Raw genomic sequence first — 20,321 nt, 5'->3', positions numbered from 1 at the left:
GTAAAGGCCGAATCATCACCTATGCGTTGCCAGCAGTCCCCAGTCGCTGGTGACGAATTCGGAGCTGTGTGTGTCTGCACCTTAACTCTAATCACATGAAATATATGGGTAGAATGAACAGGGCTCTTTGAGAGGCTAAAGGTTGACCGTTCAGGCATCACTTTCTCAGAAGCAAATCTGCGATGAAGCGTCCTAAACCCTAAACCCTAAACCTAGGTAAACGGGCCGAGACTGTTCACCTCAACCACTACAAGGCTTAGAAAAATTACTGCATGAAGGCTACTGAAGTTCAGACACGGAAATGTGATATCATCCTTTGATTCTTATGATACGATCAATGCAACGTTAGCACCCTTTGTTACTCTTGTTGGTTCTTTGGTACTGTGATGATGAGAATTCTTGTTCAAAATAACGTCTCTGGAACAATTACAATCTAGTTCCCACATGACCCATTTCAAATCTGCGTTCGTCTTTGAAGACAAAGAGGGACTATCCAAAAAGCCTTGGACACCTTCCAATCGTGTTCATTCAAAGTCTAGATGCATACAAACTTGTTGAAACTATCAAAGGTGCTGAACATTTCTAGAAACTCGAGTAATCGCAGAAACAAAAGGGGTTAAAAACTAAAGAGCAGAATGATCTTTCCGAGCTTGCGCGAACTGTGCATCACCAAAGAGCGGGCAATGAATATTCTCTGCACAAAGGGAACGTCCCACACACCCATAACGGAATATGTCTCTCAAGCGTTCATACATTCCGAGCTCCTCGTAAGTCACGCCCATGTCCTCATCAATCAGAGTACATATATGTAAAACAGAGATTACACTACCATGAAAAAACAGCATCATTGCTTGAGAAAATCACATTTCTTTGCTGGGAACTGACCCCACTGAGAAGAACTTCTTCGTGACGAGCAATTAGAATATTTCCACTCTCATCACTTAAACCAGCGCGTTAAATGCTATGCTCCGGTTCTTGAATTTCCTAGGGTCTTGAATCATTGCTGTAGTTGCAGCCTTATGATTAGTTAGATTATCCACATGTATGTGCTACTCTGTTAAGGGCCCAAATTCTGCTGTCGGTGGTGCGCATCTAGCTCCCGTTCATGTTTCACACTGAAGGTGCACAGCATGCGGTATCGGAGAAATTAGAAAAATCACGCACACTTATACACAATTCGCACGGAAGTTGACCTGCATAAAATTGTTCTGAGTGCCCATATTTGCTTCAATTGTAAGCTGTTGGGCAAAGTCCTCAGCAATCCCAGGTTTCAATTCTTTGTACATTTACCAGGGTGGACATTAACAATAGTGGGTTGCTGGACACCTTCCTTCACCCCTGAATCGAATTTTAATATGAGTCTGAAAAGATTACACTCTAACTAGAAATGGAAGTTTAACCCAAAACAATTTTGTAATATGTCAATAAAAAGAGGGGTATTAATACAAGCTTTGACAATAAGCTGGCACAAACAATCAACAATAGTAGCCATGAATACGGTGTCGGCAATCCTCTGAAAGTAGTAACTGAAATCTTGTTGCTTCCTTGCAGCGCAGATTATCCCCAAGCCAGAAAGTTGGACCATGAAGTAATTTCTTGTAAGGATTAAGGTGGCACACCTACAACAAACAGGATTTTAGTAAACTAGGTGAACAATCATATTTACGATAGGTAAAAGAGGTCATGCGCTTTAGGAAACCTCTGCCATTGGGCATGAAGAAGCTGTAAAATGATGTTGTACACATAGTATACTTGAGGTCTTTCTGCAGGTTATGAAATGAGAAGCTTTCTTTGTCCCTTTATTATATAGATAGGCGAAAGAGGTCATGCTCATTAAAATAAAGGAGGCAATGGAGTATTTCTTATCAAGTTATCTCCAATACTCTAAACAGGCTGCTGTGAAGTTAAGTACAGGGAAATGTTTTGTAACTGTAGACCACAATGAACTGAAGCTTACCTCAACGAGAATCAAAGAATACTGATAGGAGAAATTCATCTCTCGTGAGGGTTAAAATCTCATTGAAATAGACGACGGCGGTGGAGCTTCACTAACTTTTCCTCTCTAACTCCATTTCTGTACTTTTAAAACTTGTAACCTGCCAATTGCAAATGTTTCTGCTTGAAAAACGTATTCATACTATTTTCGAAGGAGTAGACGTCAAGGAATACAACTGTGAAATCCGTCACAAGGCGAATTTGTGTTTGACACGGCAAAGCCGACCTCACTTGACGGAGAAAGTACTCATCCCAAATTCCGCTCCCTCAAGAACCCCGCGGAACCGAGTGTTCGTTGATGAACCCTCAACGTTGTGGACAGGACTGAGATGATAAACGTTCACACATGACACCACAACCTCACCATCTTACATGGGGAATTGCTAGCTTTGCGCAACATCGTCTCCATTCACCATTACACAGGCACATCCACCTGCGTCACATGAGATTATTTTTGAGATTTATTAGAAACGTCTGATTAGCAGTTGAAAGAAATCGACAAAACATGACGATTAAATTAGGTTGGTATAGAGTAGGGGCGATGTGAATAAATACCGACTAAAAATCATATGTGATGGAAGAGACGAACTCTTAAAGCTTTCAAGTAAGATTTGTGTGGAACCATAACCACTAGGCATGAATGTGATCAATGTAAGAGACACCGTAGTAACGACGGTCCCCAGCACAGCCTTGCTAATTGGCATAGAAATGGAAGCCATCGTATTTCCTAGTCATTTTAGCATCAGCATCAGCCTCGTATTAAGCTTGCGATGCTGGTGATAGCTGCCACATTCATTAGCAACAATTTTATCCATCTCACAGGTTTCTGTGGTTACTGTCCCATGTCAAACAAACAAAAGTCCGCATTAATGTAACGCACGGTAAGCATCCTGCATTTCTAAATTGCAATCACCAGTCGAAACCTGCAATCGCAGGCACAGCTCGCCTTAACCTTCGATAAATTAGGATATGTTTCTGGATAAACTTGTGTTAAGCTCAAAAATCATCGGGTGGAATACTCACGTATCTTCAAAGAAAACGTATTCATCCCTGAAAGGAACACCGACTTGTCCTGAGACTCCCCGAAGGATCTGGTACGTCTCGAACTGACGAAGGTGTTTAAAAAAAGAAAACCAACGAAGGTCACGGAAGCTTCGATCGTTGGCTGAGTAAAGTTTGGGTCGCATGAGCAGAATTTTGCTGTCAAGGCAAAGTTGTAGATCACTCCACATTTTTTGACCAGTGAACTGATATCGTAGACTACCCCATTGGTGAGGTCTAAAGCTTTACAAAAAATCCGTATATTCCCATTTGACTGTAACTTCCATCCGATCTGCTGTCGACGTGATGGGCAAATGTAACTTGTTCGCTTGGAAGATTAACCTGTTCTTGGAATGAAAAGTCGAGTGTGGAGCAATTCTCACCCCTTCGAAGAGATGCATGATAACATGTAACCCTTTAATTCATGCCCATCACGTCGACTGCATCTCGGATTCTAAAACAGTACACATTGACCACTTTTCCCTGTTCACTCAACTACACGGAGCACCCACTGACAGCTCGCTAAGGAGCGAATTGCGAGGGGAGGAAAATAAACCACTCATTCATTCAGAGATACATGAGCAGAGCCTATAGTACTTCCGCTCATTCAGGAAGAAGTTGCACAATTCTCTTAAATTCAAATTGCAGCGATAGAATAAGTAACTTGGCGGAAGAGAAGTCTTGGTTAAAAACCTAAAAGCACTCTGGTAGAGGTGCCTTCCATGGCAGTTATCAATTTCGAGGTTCTTAACGACAATCAAACAGCTCAAACATTTCAGGCAGACCGTGCAAGATATTTGGACTCCATCGCTCTCAACCAAATGAAACGAAACCCTAAAATGAGAGAAACATTAATTTCACATCAACCTCTGACCGCGAGTCTTCATTTTTCATTACAAGTAATAGAACACAATCATCGGCAACGGCTCGGAATTACAGGAGAATCATATTAATATAGCAGCGTGTCGCCCTCCACGAAGTGTTGCTTGCATCGGTGACCAGAGAACTCGAACTTGGACCCGACACCAAATGCTACGCCAACAGAATTGCCTGCCAAATGAACTGATTGGTCTGGGAGAAACTGGTCCTCGAAATTCAGCGCCCAGTAATTCAGACTACATGATACGAACTTAACCTTCATCTTGCCATCTTCAATCTCTCCCCGCACTAGGAGCACAAAACTGTCCTCTTAGAACCCAAAATTGCAAGACTGCAGTTTAGCAAACACTGTTTACGAAGGATGCTTTCACAAATCAGATCCCCAACTCGACAGAATGTCACCATCAAAGAATTCCTCGACTGAAAACGTTTTGGCATGGAAGTCCACGTCTGCACCTCAGAAAGCGTTGAGTTCGAGTTTGGCAGCTTACGCAAGCCACGGTTGTCTTTTCTTCTAAATATCGACGAATTCCTTAATCTATGCAAGAATCAACTTTCAGTCAATATCATTTCAGCAATCATTATCACGTCCATTCACTTAGAATCGCCGTCCTTTGGCCCTAAGCTCTGAACGGTGCGTAGGAAACGAAAATCCTGCTGTACATTCCTCATCTCTGGAGCTGTAGCGTGGTGGATATACCAGCTATATTAATCATACACTCTGCACACACTGGCTACCTCAACGCAGATTTCAGTGATTTTGTCCAAGAATACACATGGTTTTAGAGTGTCTTCACATAATTTCGTTTCTGCCGCGTGCGCGAATTTTAACACTGAGTACATCCTTTGTCTTTTGCTGGAATGTAAGATTCAGGAAATGACAGGCTTAGGGTTTAACCCGAATCTTTCGACCCAAGGATTGAAAGACATAGCATCGAGCGCTAGGAACAACCACATTTTTAGGAAGTGGAGCTGGATACATTTTCAAAAATTACCAATCCAATGAGATCATTAACCCTAAACGGCAAGTAAATTGTTAGGCAAGGTTTAAGAACTGAGCCACTGTACCTTATTCTTGTACGTGCGATGTCACTGATATATCTTGCAAGTGACTGATAGTGATCATGTTTACAATTCCGCTTCTGACTATGACGACTGACACAAATCTCACAACTCTTTGCATAACTGCAGAAAAATACTAGCTAATTGATAATCATGGAGTCTCCGAGACCCCTGCATCTACTGAAACTTCAGAGTGGTTTGGCAATGACCACTATTTAACGGTCTCAGCATTTGGCCTACTCAATCTCCCTGATAAGAAGGATTCCACGAAAATAGGTGAAGTGAAGATTACACCGTCAACGACTTGCTCGCAAGTGTGCATTGCTTCATCAACCACCGCAATGGTCAAAGCCCTTAGGCTTTGATACCACCCACAGCACGAGTTGTAGACTCCTGTTCGAGTCCTTCTCACCTCAAGTTCCAGAGAATCGATTTTACATTCCACCTTGTTACAAAGCTGCACTAGCTTTCGCAGTAGCCAGTTTTCCAAAAGCCTGTCCAAAGCAAAGCCATCAGATTCACTTTCTGAAAAAAGTGCCTCATCTTCACATATAAACTTGGCAAAATCCTTACAGGCAGTTCCACAATTCACTTTCTTCACAAAAATCCACATTTCAACCAAAGCACATTCCTACGCGAAATGTGAGGAGTCGTTTACCATTAATGAGGAGGACCGCCATTCATATTAGGAGCCTGCTGATGCTGTTGATGTTGCAGGTGTTGAGGTTGCTGTTGGTGCTGCCGTAGATGTTGCTGAAGTTGGCACTGTTGCAACATGTAGGCATTATATTTGTCTATACTGACAGCCTGCACAGAGTGCGACAAACGAGTATAAATGCCACAGAACACAAATGGTGTAAAGCTACTGAAACAGACAAACTCACCATATCACACTGAACAACGTTGCTTCTGGGTCTAACCTGAGTCATTTGCATTGGCTGATGCTGACGAGTCATGTACGCGTTATAAGGATCCATAACACCTGACGTTTGATACCGAGGGTCATGAACATCAGCCATAGACGATGCGCTTGCAATAGCGCCATTCAAGGATGGTCCCACATGCGATTGCAAGGGCATCATTGCTCTTCCTTGGGCAGCCACTCCCATGTCCATCATCATCCCATGACCAAGATTCATTGGCACCATCCCCATTCCCATTCCCATAGATGGCATTGCTGCAATCTGCGGCATCTGCATATGTTGTTGTAAGCTAGCAGGCATTACCATTGGTGGCAAAGTCATACCCGTCCTGATCGACATCATCTGCGAGGACAAGAGAATGCCATTAGTCATTCAACTTGCTATAAGTGCATCGTATAAACACAAACCGGGTCCTAACATATAGTCCCTGAAAAAACAAGAAAGAATGGGGAAGGATTATCGAAAGATAGCCAATAAGCGAAAGCAAACTACACAGCACATACCTGGAGCTGAAGCTGAAGCATTTTTAGGTATTCAATTGCTTCGTCCAGCATAGATGCCTTGTCAGTCTGCCACGCAAGTTTCACACAGTCAGCCATGACTACGAACCCAATGAGTTTGGAAGTCACAGAAACTAGGTTTGAAGGTAGACCTGAAACAATTTCAGAACTCCGAGTAAATGCAGAGAACTGAAGACTGTACGCACCTTATTGGAGTTTGGTATCAGCTCTTGCAGAGCTCTCATCTTCTCATTTATTCGGTCTCTTCGCCGCTGCAAGGACAAACCACCAAAAATATGAGTAACAACCCACAGAAACTTCACTCGAGCAAATATGCATAAGCTCCTTCCCCGCTGAAAAATTCAGATACATGCCCGGAATATGAAAAACGTTAGCTCACTCTTTCTGACTGATTGTGGACTTCGGCAGCCCTGCTTCTTTTAGCTGTACTTCCACGACCAGTTACAGGTTTCTTGGTGTCCACTGACTCATCTTCCCCATCCTACAGTTCAGAAGATATAAAAGGTAACAATCAGTATGTGATGAGAAAAGGACTAATTCTATTGATGCTGTAACCAGTAATTTGGAGGTCATTGCATTAGCAAACGTGGCAACCATAAGCCAAGACATAATTATCCTCAACCGAAAGAACTCATGTTAATCCCGCTACTCCAGTTTCCACATCTCTCCACCCTAAAAACTTACTTCACTCTGGCATTCCGTTTCTTCCCTCTCATTTGACTTCCTTTTGTTACTTGTCGCGGCCTCTTTTAGTCTGTCTGTACTCGTCCCATATCCACCTGAAGAGGATGTGATGGTTGGCTCTTGTATATCAGGGTGATGTGTAATACGTGACATTCCTTTTTCGGAAGAGGCCGGCACAGCGTCACTTATTACAACTGATGGCCGGCAAGTTTCCTGATCAGCCGGAGAATTTTTACAATCTCCTGACACAACACAATCTCGATCCTTCTTCGGTGACAGACCAGGTGCAACTTGCCATCTAGAATCCTCAGTGCCATTACTCTGCTCCCTCTCCATAATTAAAGGTTGCACCTTCGCATCCTTATGCAAACCCGATTGCCCATTCCCCGCTGAGGTGGACTCAGCAATAGAAGAACCAGTTGATGTGCACGCCTCCACAGTTGGCTTTACCAAGTGACTATGCTGCTGCTTGAACCGTGCATTAGGTGGAGGCGCAGCGTTTATCCCTGCCAAACTGTGCAAATTTGCCTTAATTATGGCTGCAGGCCTCGAGAAGTGAGAAAAATTCATAGATCCTGGCCGGTTGTTGGGTGGGGAAGGTTGCGTATTAACAGTAGGAGCTGCAGGCTGAGTTTTGGGTGGTAACATAGGATTTGAAGGAGTTGCCGAAGTAGGTACCGATGTGGGTGCCCTAGTAGTTGTCACATTAGCCGTCGCGCACACAGTGGAACCATTTGATGAGCTGGGATGTGGTTGTTGACACCTGGTAACGGAAGAAGGTTGCAGGGAGTGGATTGTACGCACTTTACTGAACGCTTCTACTCCAGCCTGAGGTAGAAGTCCTGCCGCGCGTCCGGCACCTAACATCATGGCAGTATCCGCGGTGGAAGCTCTGTTAACAAAACCATCGTTCCCTGGTGCTCCAGAATAAGGAGTGCGTAATGTCTTCGCAGCTCCTTGCCCAAAAGACTCTCTCAACAACTGGATGTGGGAATCTGGCAGCTCTCCAAAAAAATCAGAGCAATAATCCCTTTCCAAGGTATCATCCAGTGGATACTGCAACCAAGATACCATTTCATCATGCTCTGCATCGATTTGATGCGTTGGATGCGCTTCAGTGGCCGTTTCATTAACCACGTCCTCCAGAGCGGCGTCACTCTTCGGGGAAACTGGTTTTCCCGGGGTCACCCCATCCTCAGTTCCCTGCTCACTATTCCACGCCGATGTATAATTGACCTGCCAATGTGGCTTGCCACATTTACTAGTTTGTCCCTGCATGACTATATGTCCATTATCGATCCTACCCGCTTCCAACGTATCTTGATCGGGTCTATCACATATGAAGAAAGCATCCAGACAGTGAGAAACAAGCCGATATTTGAACTTTGATGTCAGAACTGACCACACATGAACAAGCCATAACGTAAAGTGAAAGCAGAATAAAGCTTACACTTGAAAAAAGCGAGTCGACTTCGATCTCAAAAAATCCAATTTCCCATTCGCTGGTCCATGAAAGCCACTTGAAGGAATCAAATCATCGAGCATGCCGCTGCTCCTATCCCACTCTGGCACAAGACGATTCATAGTCTGATGACAACTGCATCACACCGCCACGACAGGACTCTCAGGAAAGATGTTATCCTACGTTCGCTAGACGGATCTTCATGTTCAATTTATGTTCAATTTTCGGTATGGCTACACTCGCTCGCATGAGATGGATGTCACAGCTGAGATCTTCTGCGACATGACCATCATCCCTTAGTTGTTTCAGATAATAACCCAAGGTCTTTTGTTTTAGTGTTTCATGTTCTGCATAGAGTATTATGCTAATCAAAGGCCTTCGGCAACAACTTAAAAAACCTATATCGAAAAGAGATCAAAAGAGACGCTGAGGACTGGGCTTCCATGAACGTCAGCCTCTCGCTCTCAGGCAACTGGTTGGGGTCAAGCTGTAGTATCGAGGCTTCAAAACTCACATTCATCTTCGAAGAATCCACTCCAAAGCACCAACGCTACGTCACCGCGAAACGAGATCCGTTTTCTTATATTTGAGCTGCTGGAATTACAGTCACAACCTAATATGCAATATTTCCTGCAACGCAGTGTTTGACTTCTTCCCAACCTCAGACAAGCCTCTTTGGCAAAGAATTCGACGACCACTTCACCCTTAGATGAGCTGCGGAGATTACCCACTATCCTCTTCCTCACTGCTATTTATTTTCCTTTGTTGACCACTCCCAAAAGGAAATTTTGAAAAGGAAAAAAATACATACGAAAATCACGCCACCTGCGCAGTGAGCCAACACAGCAATCACACCCCCTCTCCCACTTCTTCCTCAAACACCGCCAGAGACTTCATGTCGCAGCTGCACCAGCTCCACGACCCCTCGGCCCCCAATCCGGCAACACAAGCAACGCATTCACCCTGAACTCATCGCCAGTCCACTTTCCCACCCTCTGTATTGTTGCGGCCCTGTCAAATCTCCCAAGATCCTCCCCTAATCTCCCAACAGCTGAACCTCCACCCGCTTCTCCAAACACATTCCAATCTCCACCGTCGCGATTCACTTACTCGTGAATGACACCATCCCGCACACCACACATCTCAACTCTTCCCCAACTGCAACTTAACCCCTCCCCTGCCTCTCTCCTCAAAACACTCCACCGCAACCCAACCACTAACAAACACACACACAAACCCGAAGCCCCTCAGCTCGGCAAAGCTGTACCAGTCAAGAAGTTCAATCTCAACCGGCCGAAACAACTCCGACTATAAAAAATTTGAAAAGGAATTAAATTGAAATAATATATCACACATTACAAATTTAACAAAGAGCCGCCCACACCCACACCCACCCACTTCCTGCACACATCCGCGAACAAACACACACACACACACACACACACACGCAGAAAAGAGCCTACAAAGAAGCTGAGATTTGAAGCAAAATCACAACACTATGAGGAACCACAGAACAGTCGCTACGACATACTCTCCCCCTGTTCACCACTGTTCCTGCTCGTCGTCCCGGCTGGGCTCCTGTGCGGGTATGGTGCTGGAGATGTGAGTGGTGAGAGAGAGGTTGGGGTTGGGGTTGGCTCCTTGCTGTGCTGGGAAAATGCGACTGTCTACGTTTTGTGATGAGGCAATGAGTCGTCTCTCTCGCAAGTCATCGCGTGTCCCTTGCTTTCAGGCTTTGTACTAGAGCTCTAGGTACCGTCTAGAACTACAAGGGAATACTACTCTACTCTAGGCAGAGAGAGGAGAGGGACGGGCCAGCTAGGTGGGTAGGGGTGAAATCCTTCCAGCAGTGCAACCCCAGGCCCCACTGGGCGCAATCCTACCCAATCATTCTCCCCTTTACTATAATACTATTCACCGAGGGGTGGATGTGGCAGCAGGCACCCTTGAACTTCACGGCTCCCACCACACGAAAACGCCTTTTGGGTCCGCCTAAAAATCTGCCCAGGCCGGGAACTCTCTTCGTCTTGCTCGGGTGTTCACGCTCGCACATCGTTCGCAAACCCCTCACCCATTCTGCAGTTCCTTAATTGCCATTCAATGGGACGCTAGAATGGCGCTGCCGCAGCCCACATTACTTTTATGGTATCCATTCGGTTAGGCACCAGGGAAGGGTATTCTCTCCCTTTTTAGCAAATGGTGGGCGTGTTCAAGGTCATGGTACACTCGAGGGGCTGCCCACAGTTTCGGTTTCTGGGTGTGGATTATAAAATTTCTCCTGCTTATTTTAGCAAGTAGACGAAGATCCACGCACACAAGACGGAGCATTCCGAACCGCGACTGACCCACGGTAAGAAAACTCGTTTCCTCGCTATTGCCGTTTTGCCGACCCCCTCGGCTGGCGGTAGAATGTGAAAAAGCGGAGCCGCACAGCAGCAACAACATTCAGCCATCTGGTCATCGTCATCCGCCACCACCACCACCGACCACCGCAACATCGATGCCATGTTGCCGAAGTGGACCACTTACAAACACACACACACACACACACACTAATACAAAACAACACACAAGAAGTGATGAAAGCCTGAGGCGAAAAAGCAAAGAGTGTGTATCTACAAAACGACACAGTACAAGTGTCCAAGCTGGAGGACCAAGTGCAAATCCTCCTCCTCCTCCTTCTCCACCCCCCCCCTACAAACTAATTGTTTTTATCCTCGACTGAAAAGCACCAGCACTCGTCCTCCAGCACGCTTTTCCCGTCCATGAAAAAACAATCTAAAAAACAGAAAATATTAAAAAATATCATTGACAAAATTGTGCAAAAGCCCCCAATACCCACTTTTCAAACAAGGCTGGCTGCCTTCCTTCCTCTTCCTCCTCTACCGCTAAAATTTAAAGAGCCACAGCTAAATTTAGGGTTCCATGCCCTACATTGCCACCACATTCCTGTACTTATGTTTGTGTGTGTGTGTGTGTGTATATATATATATATAGTGTTATTATTCTGCAGCATGATGAAAATAAAGTTCAAGTTCAATTAGAAGAGAGCGGATTTTCAATATGTGTATTTTGGTTGTTACATTGTAGAAAAATGTAAGTTTTTTGTTTGGAAACTTGTGACTGTATATTATATCTTGATTCTTTTTTTCTTTTCAGGGTGTAAACATATGAAATGAATGTGTCTTTGGAGAATTTTAATGATGGTAATGTCTTTTTTGGAAACTGCATGTATGCATAGGGGTTGTTAGCTTTGATACTGAATGTGAAATTGGTTATAATGTGGCACTGGCAAATTTCATTGTTAAGCTAACGGAGTTTGATACATAAAGTTTCATGTTGTTTGGTCATTGGTGTAAAAAGAACATTTCTATCACATGCCAATATACCTTTTTTATTATTTTTTTAATTTTTAGATATCACCTCAATCCATCAATACCATTGTTTTATAATTTTAGATGCAGAAAAGAAAAAAGAAAATCTACAATGTAAAACTTTGATAGAATCTTTGACTTCTGTTATATTTATCAAATTTCACACAAAAAAAGTATAATCAAAATGATTATAATAATATAATATTATTCATATTATATTTTTTTTAAAAAAAAATACTTCATACTTTTAATATAATATAATCACCAATAAGTAAAAGCACAAAAGTAGTAAATAAAAATGTAACATTTTTAAATTTCAAACTTAAAAATATATTAATTTGAACAAAGTTTTTTTGAGAACCTTGGCAAGATATTTATGATAATACCATCTTATCATAGAATGATTCTAAGAAAAAAAAAATTTAATTAAAATATTAAAGAATATTTTAATCTCTTTTATCTTAAAATTAAAAATATATTGCCTTCATACTTCTTCTTAGAAATGTCACAAATTTACCATGTAGGAAACCAAACAAAAAATTGAATAAAAGAATTTCAATAAGAAAATTAATAAGAACTTAATTAAACTAGATAAGTACAAGATCATCACCAAGAGAAGTGAACTAGAACTCCAAGAGATGTATTGTTGAGATTGAGAATCTCTTTAGCCTCAACTCTAATATATGCTAAGTATAAGGAGGCTTTTCAAGAATTTTTTGTATTTGAAAATGAAGCAATCTACGGAAGTGTCACGGCCATAATCATATAAGCTAATAATTACATATACAAATAGGTAGAAGTAAGTAAAATTAGGTAAAAGTAAATTAATTCTATAATATTTAATATGAAAGCTTCTTAGAAGCTTCGTAGACGCTGCTTTGACTTCATAGGTGTCTTTAATTGACTTTTTGGATTAGAAACGTAGTCAACAAGTTGGCCATGTGCCACACATGTTGTTAGCTTGAGGATCAAGCTAATTATGTGGCCCACACATAGAAAAACTTACCTTGTAAGTCAAGGCATGTGTCCTACAAAGTCAACACATATTGGAGGTCCTATAGAACGTTGCCACGTAGCTCCTAGTTAGATAATATATATAGAGACAAGAGTGAAGGCTTCTTCACTCTTGTCAACTCCTTTCTTGCTTCTAGTCTAGTTTCAAGGGTCTCTAGTTTTCTTGTCTTTTGGCAATAGCCATTCAAGTTTCTCTTTCAATATATATACTTGTTTATTTATATTTTGTTACCTCTCTTTGAGTGAAGGCTCACTTATTTGAATTGTTTTTTCATCGAGTTCTTGTCCTTGACAGATTGACAAGAGTACACCTACAATATCAGAGCTTTGTCTAATCTTGATTAAGAATGGATTACCCCTTTTTCTTAATAAGATGTAAGCATATTAGAAGTTGCGGATTACCCTCTTCTAAACTGATATTGTCCTTAATATTTTCTTTGTTCTCAAGTCCTCTCTTCTATTTGTCTTGAGCGATATTAGACATCTTCTCTCTTCTAAGTATTATCATGGCAGAACTTCTTGAAATGAAGAGTGCAATGGCACAAATACAAGAACAATTGAGGGAGTTAATGCTTGCGATGCATCAACTCAATTTACCACCACAAGGAGCAACCAGATTGGAAGGAAGTGAAGATATAGAAATGGTTGGAGCAGCTTCAACATCTGCACCAAACCATGTCCTTTTTCATATGGTGGAACACCCTTCAAATGTTAGAGAACCAAGAATTGCCCTACCCGAGAAGTTTGATGGCATCAGATCCAAGTTTCGAGGATTTATCAATGAAGTGCAACCTGTGATTGAACTTCAACCCCAAAGCTATCCAACTCCAGGATCACAAGTTAGATTCATTGGTACGCTTCTTTCAGATTCAGCACTATCGTGGTTTTCATCTTTTCTTGAATGACGAGATCCAATATTGGATAATCTAGAGGCTTTTTTGGCGGAGTTTCGATCCATGTATGGAGAACATGATGCAATTCGTGTTGCAACCAATAAGATCCGTATTTTACGACAAGGCAATCGATCAGTAATGTTATATGCTTCACAATTTTGACAACTTGTAACTGATATCAAGTGGGATGATGCTGCACTTATTAGCCAATTTTTCTACGGATTACAATATGAGGTAAAAAAATTAATGCTCAACTTACTTGATCATCAAACATTGAATCAAGCAATTGACTTTGCTGTGAAGTGCGACAATCGCCTTTTTGAATTCCGATCTGAGAACCGTACAAGTGGACCTCAACGTTACTATAATTCAATGGCAACACCAACATCTCTTCAACACATACATTCGGAAGTAGAGGATATGCAAATTGATGCAGTACGTTTCAAACCTCTTATTGAGCAAGAAAAGACTCGTCGTCGTCAAGAAGGATTATGTTTATATTGTGGAGAACCAAAGCACACTGCTCAACATTGTCCAAAGAAACGACACAATCACAAAATGAGGAGTATGGCTGTGAAAGAAGATAATATGTTGGAAAACAAGTTTGTCTAGCTACAATAAGGACCGTGCGGCTGGAACCTTACACAACTTCTAATAAAGGTCCTATTCTCTCCTCAAAGCCCTCTCCTTGTTTTACATTAAATGTTATTTTAGGACCTAAACATTACAAAGTCTCTGCCTTGTTAGATTCAGGAGCCTCAGCGTGTTTTTTAGATGAAGAATTTACTAAAAGACATAGCATATCTTTAGTAAAGAAAACTAAACCTGTTCATGTAGAAGTCATAGATAGTCGTCCATTGTCTTCTCGAGATATTACTCATAAAATCCTTCCTATAGAAGTAATAATCAATGGTCATAATAGTTTTGTAGTATTTAATATCATTAGATCTCCCTCTAACCCAGTCATTTTAGGTTTATCATGGTTAGAGAAATACAACCCTCAAATAGACTAGATTTTCCGAACTCTCACTTTCTCTGAAAGTATAACTAATAGTGTAGTTAAGCAAGTAGAGAGTCATAAGTTCAGTTCAATTAAACCCATATTTATAGGTACAAAAGCTTTCTTGCATGCTGCTATGAAAGAATCACCATACATTATTTATGCTACACCCGTTTCTACTGGTAAAAAGACTTCAAGTGGCATTCTAAGCCAATATTAAGAATTTCAAGATGTATTTGAAAAAAAGAATGCGGATACACTCTCGGAACATCGTCCCTATGATTGCTCAATTGACCTTCATGAAAGAGCACAACTGCCATTCGGACCAATCTATAGTTTATCACAAAATGAATTGGCTGAACTCAAGGAGTATATTGAAGAAAATCTAGTCAAGAATTTCGTACGCCATTCTAAATCTTCGACAGGAGCTCCAATTCTATTTGTGAAGAAAAAAATGGATCATTGCCGATGTGTGTTGATTATCGAGGACTCAACAAGTTTACCATCAAAAACAGATATCCACTACCTTTAATATCCGGACTTCTTGATCAACTGAATCAAGCTAGGATCTATGCAAAAATAGATCTTCGAGAAGCATACAATCTAGTACAAATCAAAGAAGGAGATGAATGAAAGACTGCGTTTCAAACTAGGTATGGACATTTTGAATACAACGTCATGCCTTTTGGACTTACAAATGCACCAGCAGCTTTTCAACATCTAATGAATGATGTTTTTCAAGAGATTTTGGACGATTTTGTGGTATGTTATCTAGACGACATCTTGATCTATTCTAAGAATCTAAAAGAACATGAACTTCATGTTCGTCGTGTGTTACAAAAACTAAGAGATGCAGGACTCTATGCCAAGATAGAAAAGTGTGTACTCCACACTATTCAAGTCGATTTTTTAGATTACATCATTTCAAATGATGGACTTATGATGGATCCATAAAAAGTTCAAACTATTATAGATTTGAAGATCCCAAAAATGATAAAAGATATACATTGTTTTTTAGAATTTGTCAACTACTATCGAACCTTCATCAAAGACTTCTCTCGAGTTGCAGCTCCACTTACACGTTTGACTTGTAAAGACAAACTCCAATGGAATCAAGAAGCAGAAGTTGCTTTTGAATCTTTGAAGACAGCATTTGTTTCTGCACCAATCTTGTATCGTGTTGATTTTTCCAAAGCATTCTTTATGGAAACAGATGCATCAGACTTTGCTCTAGGTGCGGTTTTATCACAAATGGGAACAGATGACAAACTTCATCCAGTAGCCTTTCATTCAAGAAAATTCTCAGTAGCAGAAATCAATTATGAGATCCACGACAAAGAACTCCTTGTAATTGTGGATTCTTTTCAAGAATGGTATCATTATCTAAAAGGCACTTCTAGTCCAGTCATTTTGTATACGGATCACAAGAACCTCGAATATTTTATGTCAACACGCGTATTAAATTGTCGCCAAGCTCGTTGGAGCATGTCTTTATCAAGATTCGAGTTCATCATCACTTATCGGCCAAGAAAACAACAAGGTTTATCCGATGCCTTATCTAGACATTCTTATCTTGTACCAAAAGAAGGAGATGCAGCTTTTGAGCAATAAAAAATGGTTCTCTTGAAGCTAGAGTAATTTCTTCTTTGAGCAATAAAATCAACATTGATTATTGATTTAACGTTTTTTAAGCAAGTCCAGTTAAGTATGTCTTTAGACCCTCTTGTTCATGATATCAAGAATAATTCTTCTAAATCTTATGATCCCTCTAAATTTGAATTCAAGAACAACCTACTCTATTTCAAAGGATGCCTATATGTTCCAGAAGGAGAAGCTCGTTTACGTATTCTTCAAGCTCGTCACGACTTTCCAGGAGCAAAATATTTTGGATATAGTAAGATTTTAGAACTGATATCTAGGGATTTTTGGTGGCCTCAAATGTGGAAGGCAATCAAAGATTTTGTACAATCATGTGATGTTTGCTCAAGATCAAAAACTCCTCATCATCGACCTTTTAGACTTCTTCAGCCAGTACCCATTCCAGAACAACCATAGTCTTCTGTTTCTAAGGGTTTCATCACGGATCTTTCAATCTCAGATTCTTATGACTCTATATTCGTGATAGCAGATCATTTTACCAAGATGGCACATTTTGTACCATGTACAAAATCTATCACAGGTGAAGAAACAGCTAAGCTCTTTCTTGACAATATCTATCGCTATCATGGATTATCCAAGGATTTTATATCAGATAGGGAATCTCAATTTGTATCAAGATTTTGGCGGACTCTTTTCAAGATTCTAAAAGTGAATATAAAACTATCTTCGGCATTCCATCTTCAAACTGATGGACAAACAAAGCGTGTTAATCAAGTTTTGAAGCAATATTTAAGATGTACTATTAATTATCAACAAGATGATTGGACAACTTTTTTACCATTGGTAGAGTTTGCTTACTATAACACGGTACATTCTTCTACAAAATAAACACCTTTCTTTGCTAATTATGGTTATCATCCACGACTTGATACTTTTGATTTTTCAAAAATTGATAATCCTACTGCAAAAGATTTGGCAATTTATTTATCAAAGCTACATGCAACGATAAAGGCGCAGTTAAAAGAGGCTCAACAACAACAAAAGACCAATGTGGATGTCTATCGAAAGGAACAACCATCATTCGTCTTGAGTGATAAGGTATGGCTACTTCGTTGCAATATCAAGACCACTCGTTCTTGTGACAAGTTGGACTATCGAAGGCTGGGACCATTTTCTATTTCTGCACAAATCAATCCAGTTGCATATCGTTTATATCTACCGGAGTCAATGAAAATCCATCCAGTATTCCACGTGTCTCTTCTTGAACCATACAAGACAATAGACATACTAAGAAGATGACAAGCTCTACTTCCTCCTATAGAAGTGGACAATAATGAAGAGTTTAAAGTAGAAGAAGTCTTAGATTCAAGGCGACGCAAAAATAAATTAGAATATCTTGTCCATTGGCATGGATATGGTACTAGTGAACGCACATGGGAGCCATTAAAAAATCTTGCAAATGCAGCAAAGGCGGTGGAGGCTTTTCATTGACGACATCCATCAAAATCAAGATGAAAATCTTCTTTATAAAAGAAACAACATCTAGGCAAGATAACATTCTACTTTCAATTCTTATTTGTAGCTTTTTTGTAGTTGTGATGCTCTGGAGATGGAGAACCAACAACCAGTGGATTTGACTCAAGAACCTTCATTCGCTGACCCACCGGATGAGACATTACAATTGTCACAACCTTCAAGACGACGCAATCAAGATGAAGATCTTCAAGAATGACATGTTCTTCCTCGAATAGATGGCGAGATATAACGCATTTGGTATCACCATTTGGAAAGAGACTCCCAATGTTTGGTGATTTTGCTAGAGTTAGGAACAACTCTTGATGGTATTCCAAATATTCTATTCGAAGGAAGTTATGAAGGCCTCAACAATGATGAAATAACTGGATGGTCTTCCCACCCTAGTATGGGACACTACCAATGGTTGAGAGGCCCTATCAATCATCTTCGAAGAGAACAGAGATCAGAGTATGTGGCGAATACAATTCGTCGCATCATAGATGTTCTCAACATATGATGACCGCTCCTTGTAGAACGCGTCCCTAGAAAAGGGGATAATGTCATGGACTTACTCATATAAGCTAGTAATTACATATACAAATAGGTGGAAGTAAGTAAAAGTAGGTAAAAGTAAGTTAATTCTATAGTATTTAATATAGAAGCTTCCTAGAAGCTTTATAGATGCTACTTTGACTTCATAGGTATCTTTAATTGATCTTTTGGATTAGAAACGTGGTCAACAAGTTGGCCATGTGCCACACATGTTATTAGCTTGAAGATCAAGCTAACTATGTGGCCTACACATAGAAAAACTTTCTTTGTAAGTCAAGGCATGTGTCCTACAAAATCAACACATATTGGAGGTCCTATAGAACGTCGCCACGTAGTCCCTAGTTGGATAGTATATATAGAGACAAGAGTGAAGGCTTCTTCACTCTTGTCAACTCCTTTCTTGCTTCTAGTCTAGTTTCAAGGGTCTCTAATTTTCTTGTCTTTAGGCAATAGCTATTCTAGTTTCTCTTTCAATATATATACTTGTTTATATATATTTTGTTACCTCTCTTTGAGTGAAGCCTCACTTGTCTGAATTATTTTTTCATCGAGTTCTTGTCCTTGACAGGAAGCTTCTTGAAAAGTTTTTATGTCGCTTGAAGATAAATTAACCTTAATAAGCTTTTAAAAAAACTTCTTTTGTCATTTTAGAAGTTTTCTAATCTTTTAGAATATTTTAAGAACTTTTTAGAATGTTTTAGGATTCTTTGTAGAATATTCTATTTAAATATTTTAAAAATATTTTGGAACCTTCTAAAATCTAATAGAATATTCTAAAAATATTTTCAAATTCTTCTTGTTAGATGTCTATAACAAATTGTTTGTAATATCATCTTTCTTTTTAACTCGAAGTTTTATAGAGAATATTGGTTCCATATCTATAATAAAAAAACCAAAGCTTGAATATCAACTTTAAGATTTTTTTATTTGTATTGATTATAGTATAGATGATTCTTCCTTTAAGAAGATTCACCTTCATTTTGTTGTCTTTTTGTCCTGATATGGGATATTATTGATGGCTGGGAGGACCTATCAACCATCTTTAAAGAAAAAAAAGATCAAAATATGTAGCAAATATAATTTGTTGCATCTTAGATTTCTTCAATATATGATGATTGCACCTTGTAGAACTCATTCTTAGAAGAGAGAATAATGTCATGGATATATATATTGTCATGGACATATTTATTTCTATAATATTTATTTATATGATTAAATAAAAATAAATAAAAATAAATTTATTTCATAATATATATTTTTTAAATTTCTTAGAAGCTTCATAAATGGTGCTTTGATTTTATATGTATTTGTAATTCATTAGTAGGTTAGAAATTTGGTCAAAAAATTAAGCACATGTTGATAGCTTATGAAAGAAGTTAACTATGAGGCATACATATTGTCATGGACATATATTGAAAGATTCTTTGAATATTCTTTAAGAATATTCTCTAAAGATTCTCTAAAGATTCCTTTAGAAGGTTCTAGAAGATTCTTAGAATATTCCCTAAAGATTTTCTTAGAAGGTTCTAGAATATTCTTAGAAGGTTCTAGAATATTCTGATAGATTCTAGGAAGTTGCTCGAGAAGTTTCCTAATTAGTAGAAGTTGTTGGAGAAGCGTCCTAGTTAGCGGAAGTAGCTCGAGAAGCTTCCTATTCAGTAGTATATATAGGAGTCGAGGCTGAAGGGTTCTTCAGTCTCGACAACACATCTCTTGGAGTTCTAGCTCACTTTTCTGGTGTTGTTCTTGTACTCATGTGTTTAATCTAGTTCTGCCACTTCTTCTTGAACTTCTTGTTAGATTTCAA

At 40.0% G+C, this 20,321-nt stretch overlaps 1 protein-coding gene and 1 long non-coding RNA gene across 12 annotated transcripts; both read right to left on the bottom strand.

Annotated features, from left to right (window-relative positions):
* Positions 1 to 359: 359 nt before the first annotated feature.
* On the bottom strand, positions 360 to 4,702 carry LOC149989705 (uncharacterized). 3 transcript variants are annotated; one of them, XR_016498469.1, is made up of 5 exons: positions 3,019 to 4,702; positions 2,551 to 2,778; positions 2,368 to 2,428; positions 1,958 to 2,096; positions 360 to 1,619 (listed from the first exon to the last, which is right to left on the bottom strand). It is a non-coding gene; the product is annotated as an uncharacterized LOC149989705 (long non-coding RNA). The 3 variants fall into 3 exon arrangements; XR_016498459.1 differs by having other exon boundaries at positions 2,551 to 4,702; XR_016498480.1 differs by lacking the exon at positions 360 to 1,619 and having other exon boundaries at positions 1,635 to 2,096; positions 2,551 to 4,702.
* Positions 4,703 to 4,961: 259 nt separating this feature from the next.
* LOC112275291 (uncharacterized) lies at positions 4,962 to 10,283 on the bottom strand. Of its 9 annotated transcripts, none has more exons than XM_024505537.3 (10): positions 9,393 to 10,283; positions 9,082 to 9,197; positions 8,556 to 8,702; positions 7,106 to 8,435; positions 6,801 to 6,902; positions 6,607 to 6,672; positions 6,404 to 6,469; positions 5,898 to 6,242; positions 5,636 to 5,784; positions 4,962 to 5,471 (listed from the first exon to the last, which is right to left on the bottom strand). In XM_024505537.3, the coding sequence occupies exons 3-9, from the start codon at positions 8,687 to 8,689 to the stop codon at positions 5,638 to 5,640; spliced, it is 2,190 nt and encodes a 729-aa protein (XP_024361305.1). In that variant the 5' UTR covers positions 8,690 to 8,702; positions 9,082 to 9,197; positions 9,393 to 10,283; the 3' UTR covers positions 4,962 to 5,471; positions 5,636 to 5,637. The 9 variants fall into 9 exon arrangements, with proteins under 9 accessions (XP_024361305.1, XP_024361343.1, XP_024361326.1 ...); XM_024505575.3 differs by having other exon boundaries at positions 8,556 to 8,670; XM_024505558.3 differs by having other exon boundaries at positions 8,556 to 8,670; positions 9,082 to 10,283.
* Positions 10,284 to 20,321: the final 10,038 nt, after the last annotated feature.

The sequence above is a fragment of the Physcomitrium patens genome, chromosome 2 (assembly GCF_059467195.1).
Source record: "Physcomitrium patens ecotype Gransden chromosome 2, ASM5946719v1, whole genome shotgun sequence".
Classification (NCBI taxonomy): Eukaryota; Viridiplantae; Streptophyta; class Bryopsida; order Funariales; family Funariaceae; genus Physcomitrium; species Physcomitrium patens.
Note: the sequence above shows the minus strand (reverse complement) of the source record. Positions and strands in the feature narration are given on the sequence as shown.

What these genes read in the sequence shown, in the direction of transcription:
- LOC112275291 (XM_024505543.3), bottom strand. Translation starts at nt 8,689, where the DNA reads ATGAATCGTCTTGTGCCAGAGTGGGATAGGAGCAGCGGCATGCTCGAT. An exon ending in TCCACAATCAGTCAGAAAGA is followed by an intron (nt 6,673 to 6,800) that starts GTGAGCTAACGT and finishes TTGTCCTTGCAG; the next exon opens with CGGCGAAGAGACCGAATAAA. An exon ending in TGCTTCAGCTTCAGCTCCAG is followed by an intron (nt 6,243 to 6,403) that starts GTATGTGCTGTG and finishes TTGTCCTCGCAG; the next exon opens with ATGATGTCGATCAGGACGGG.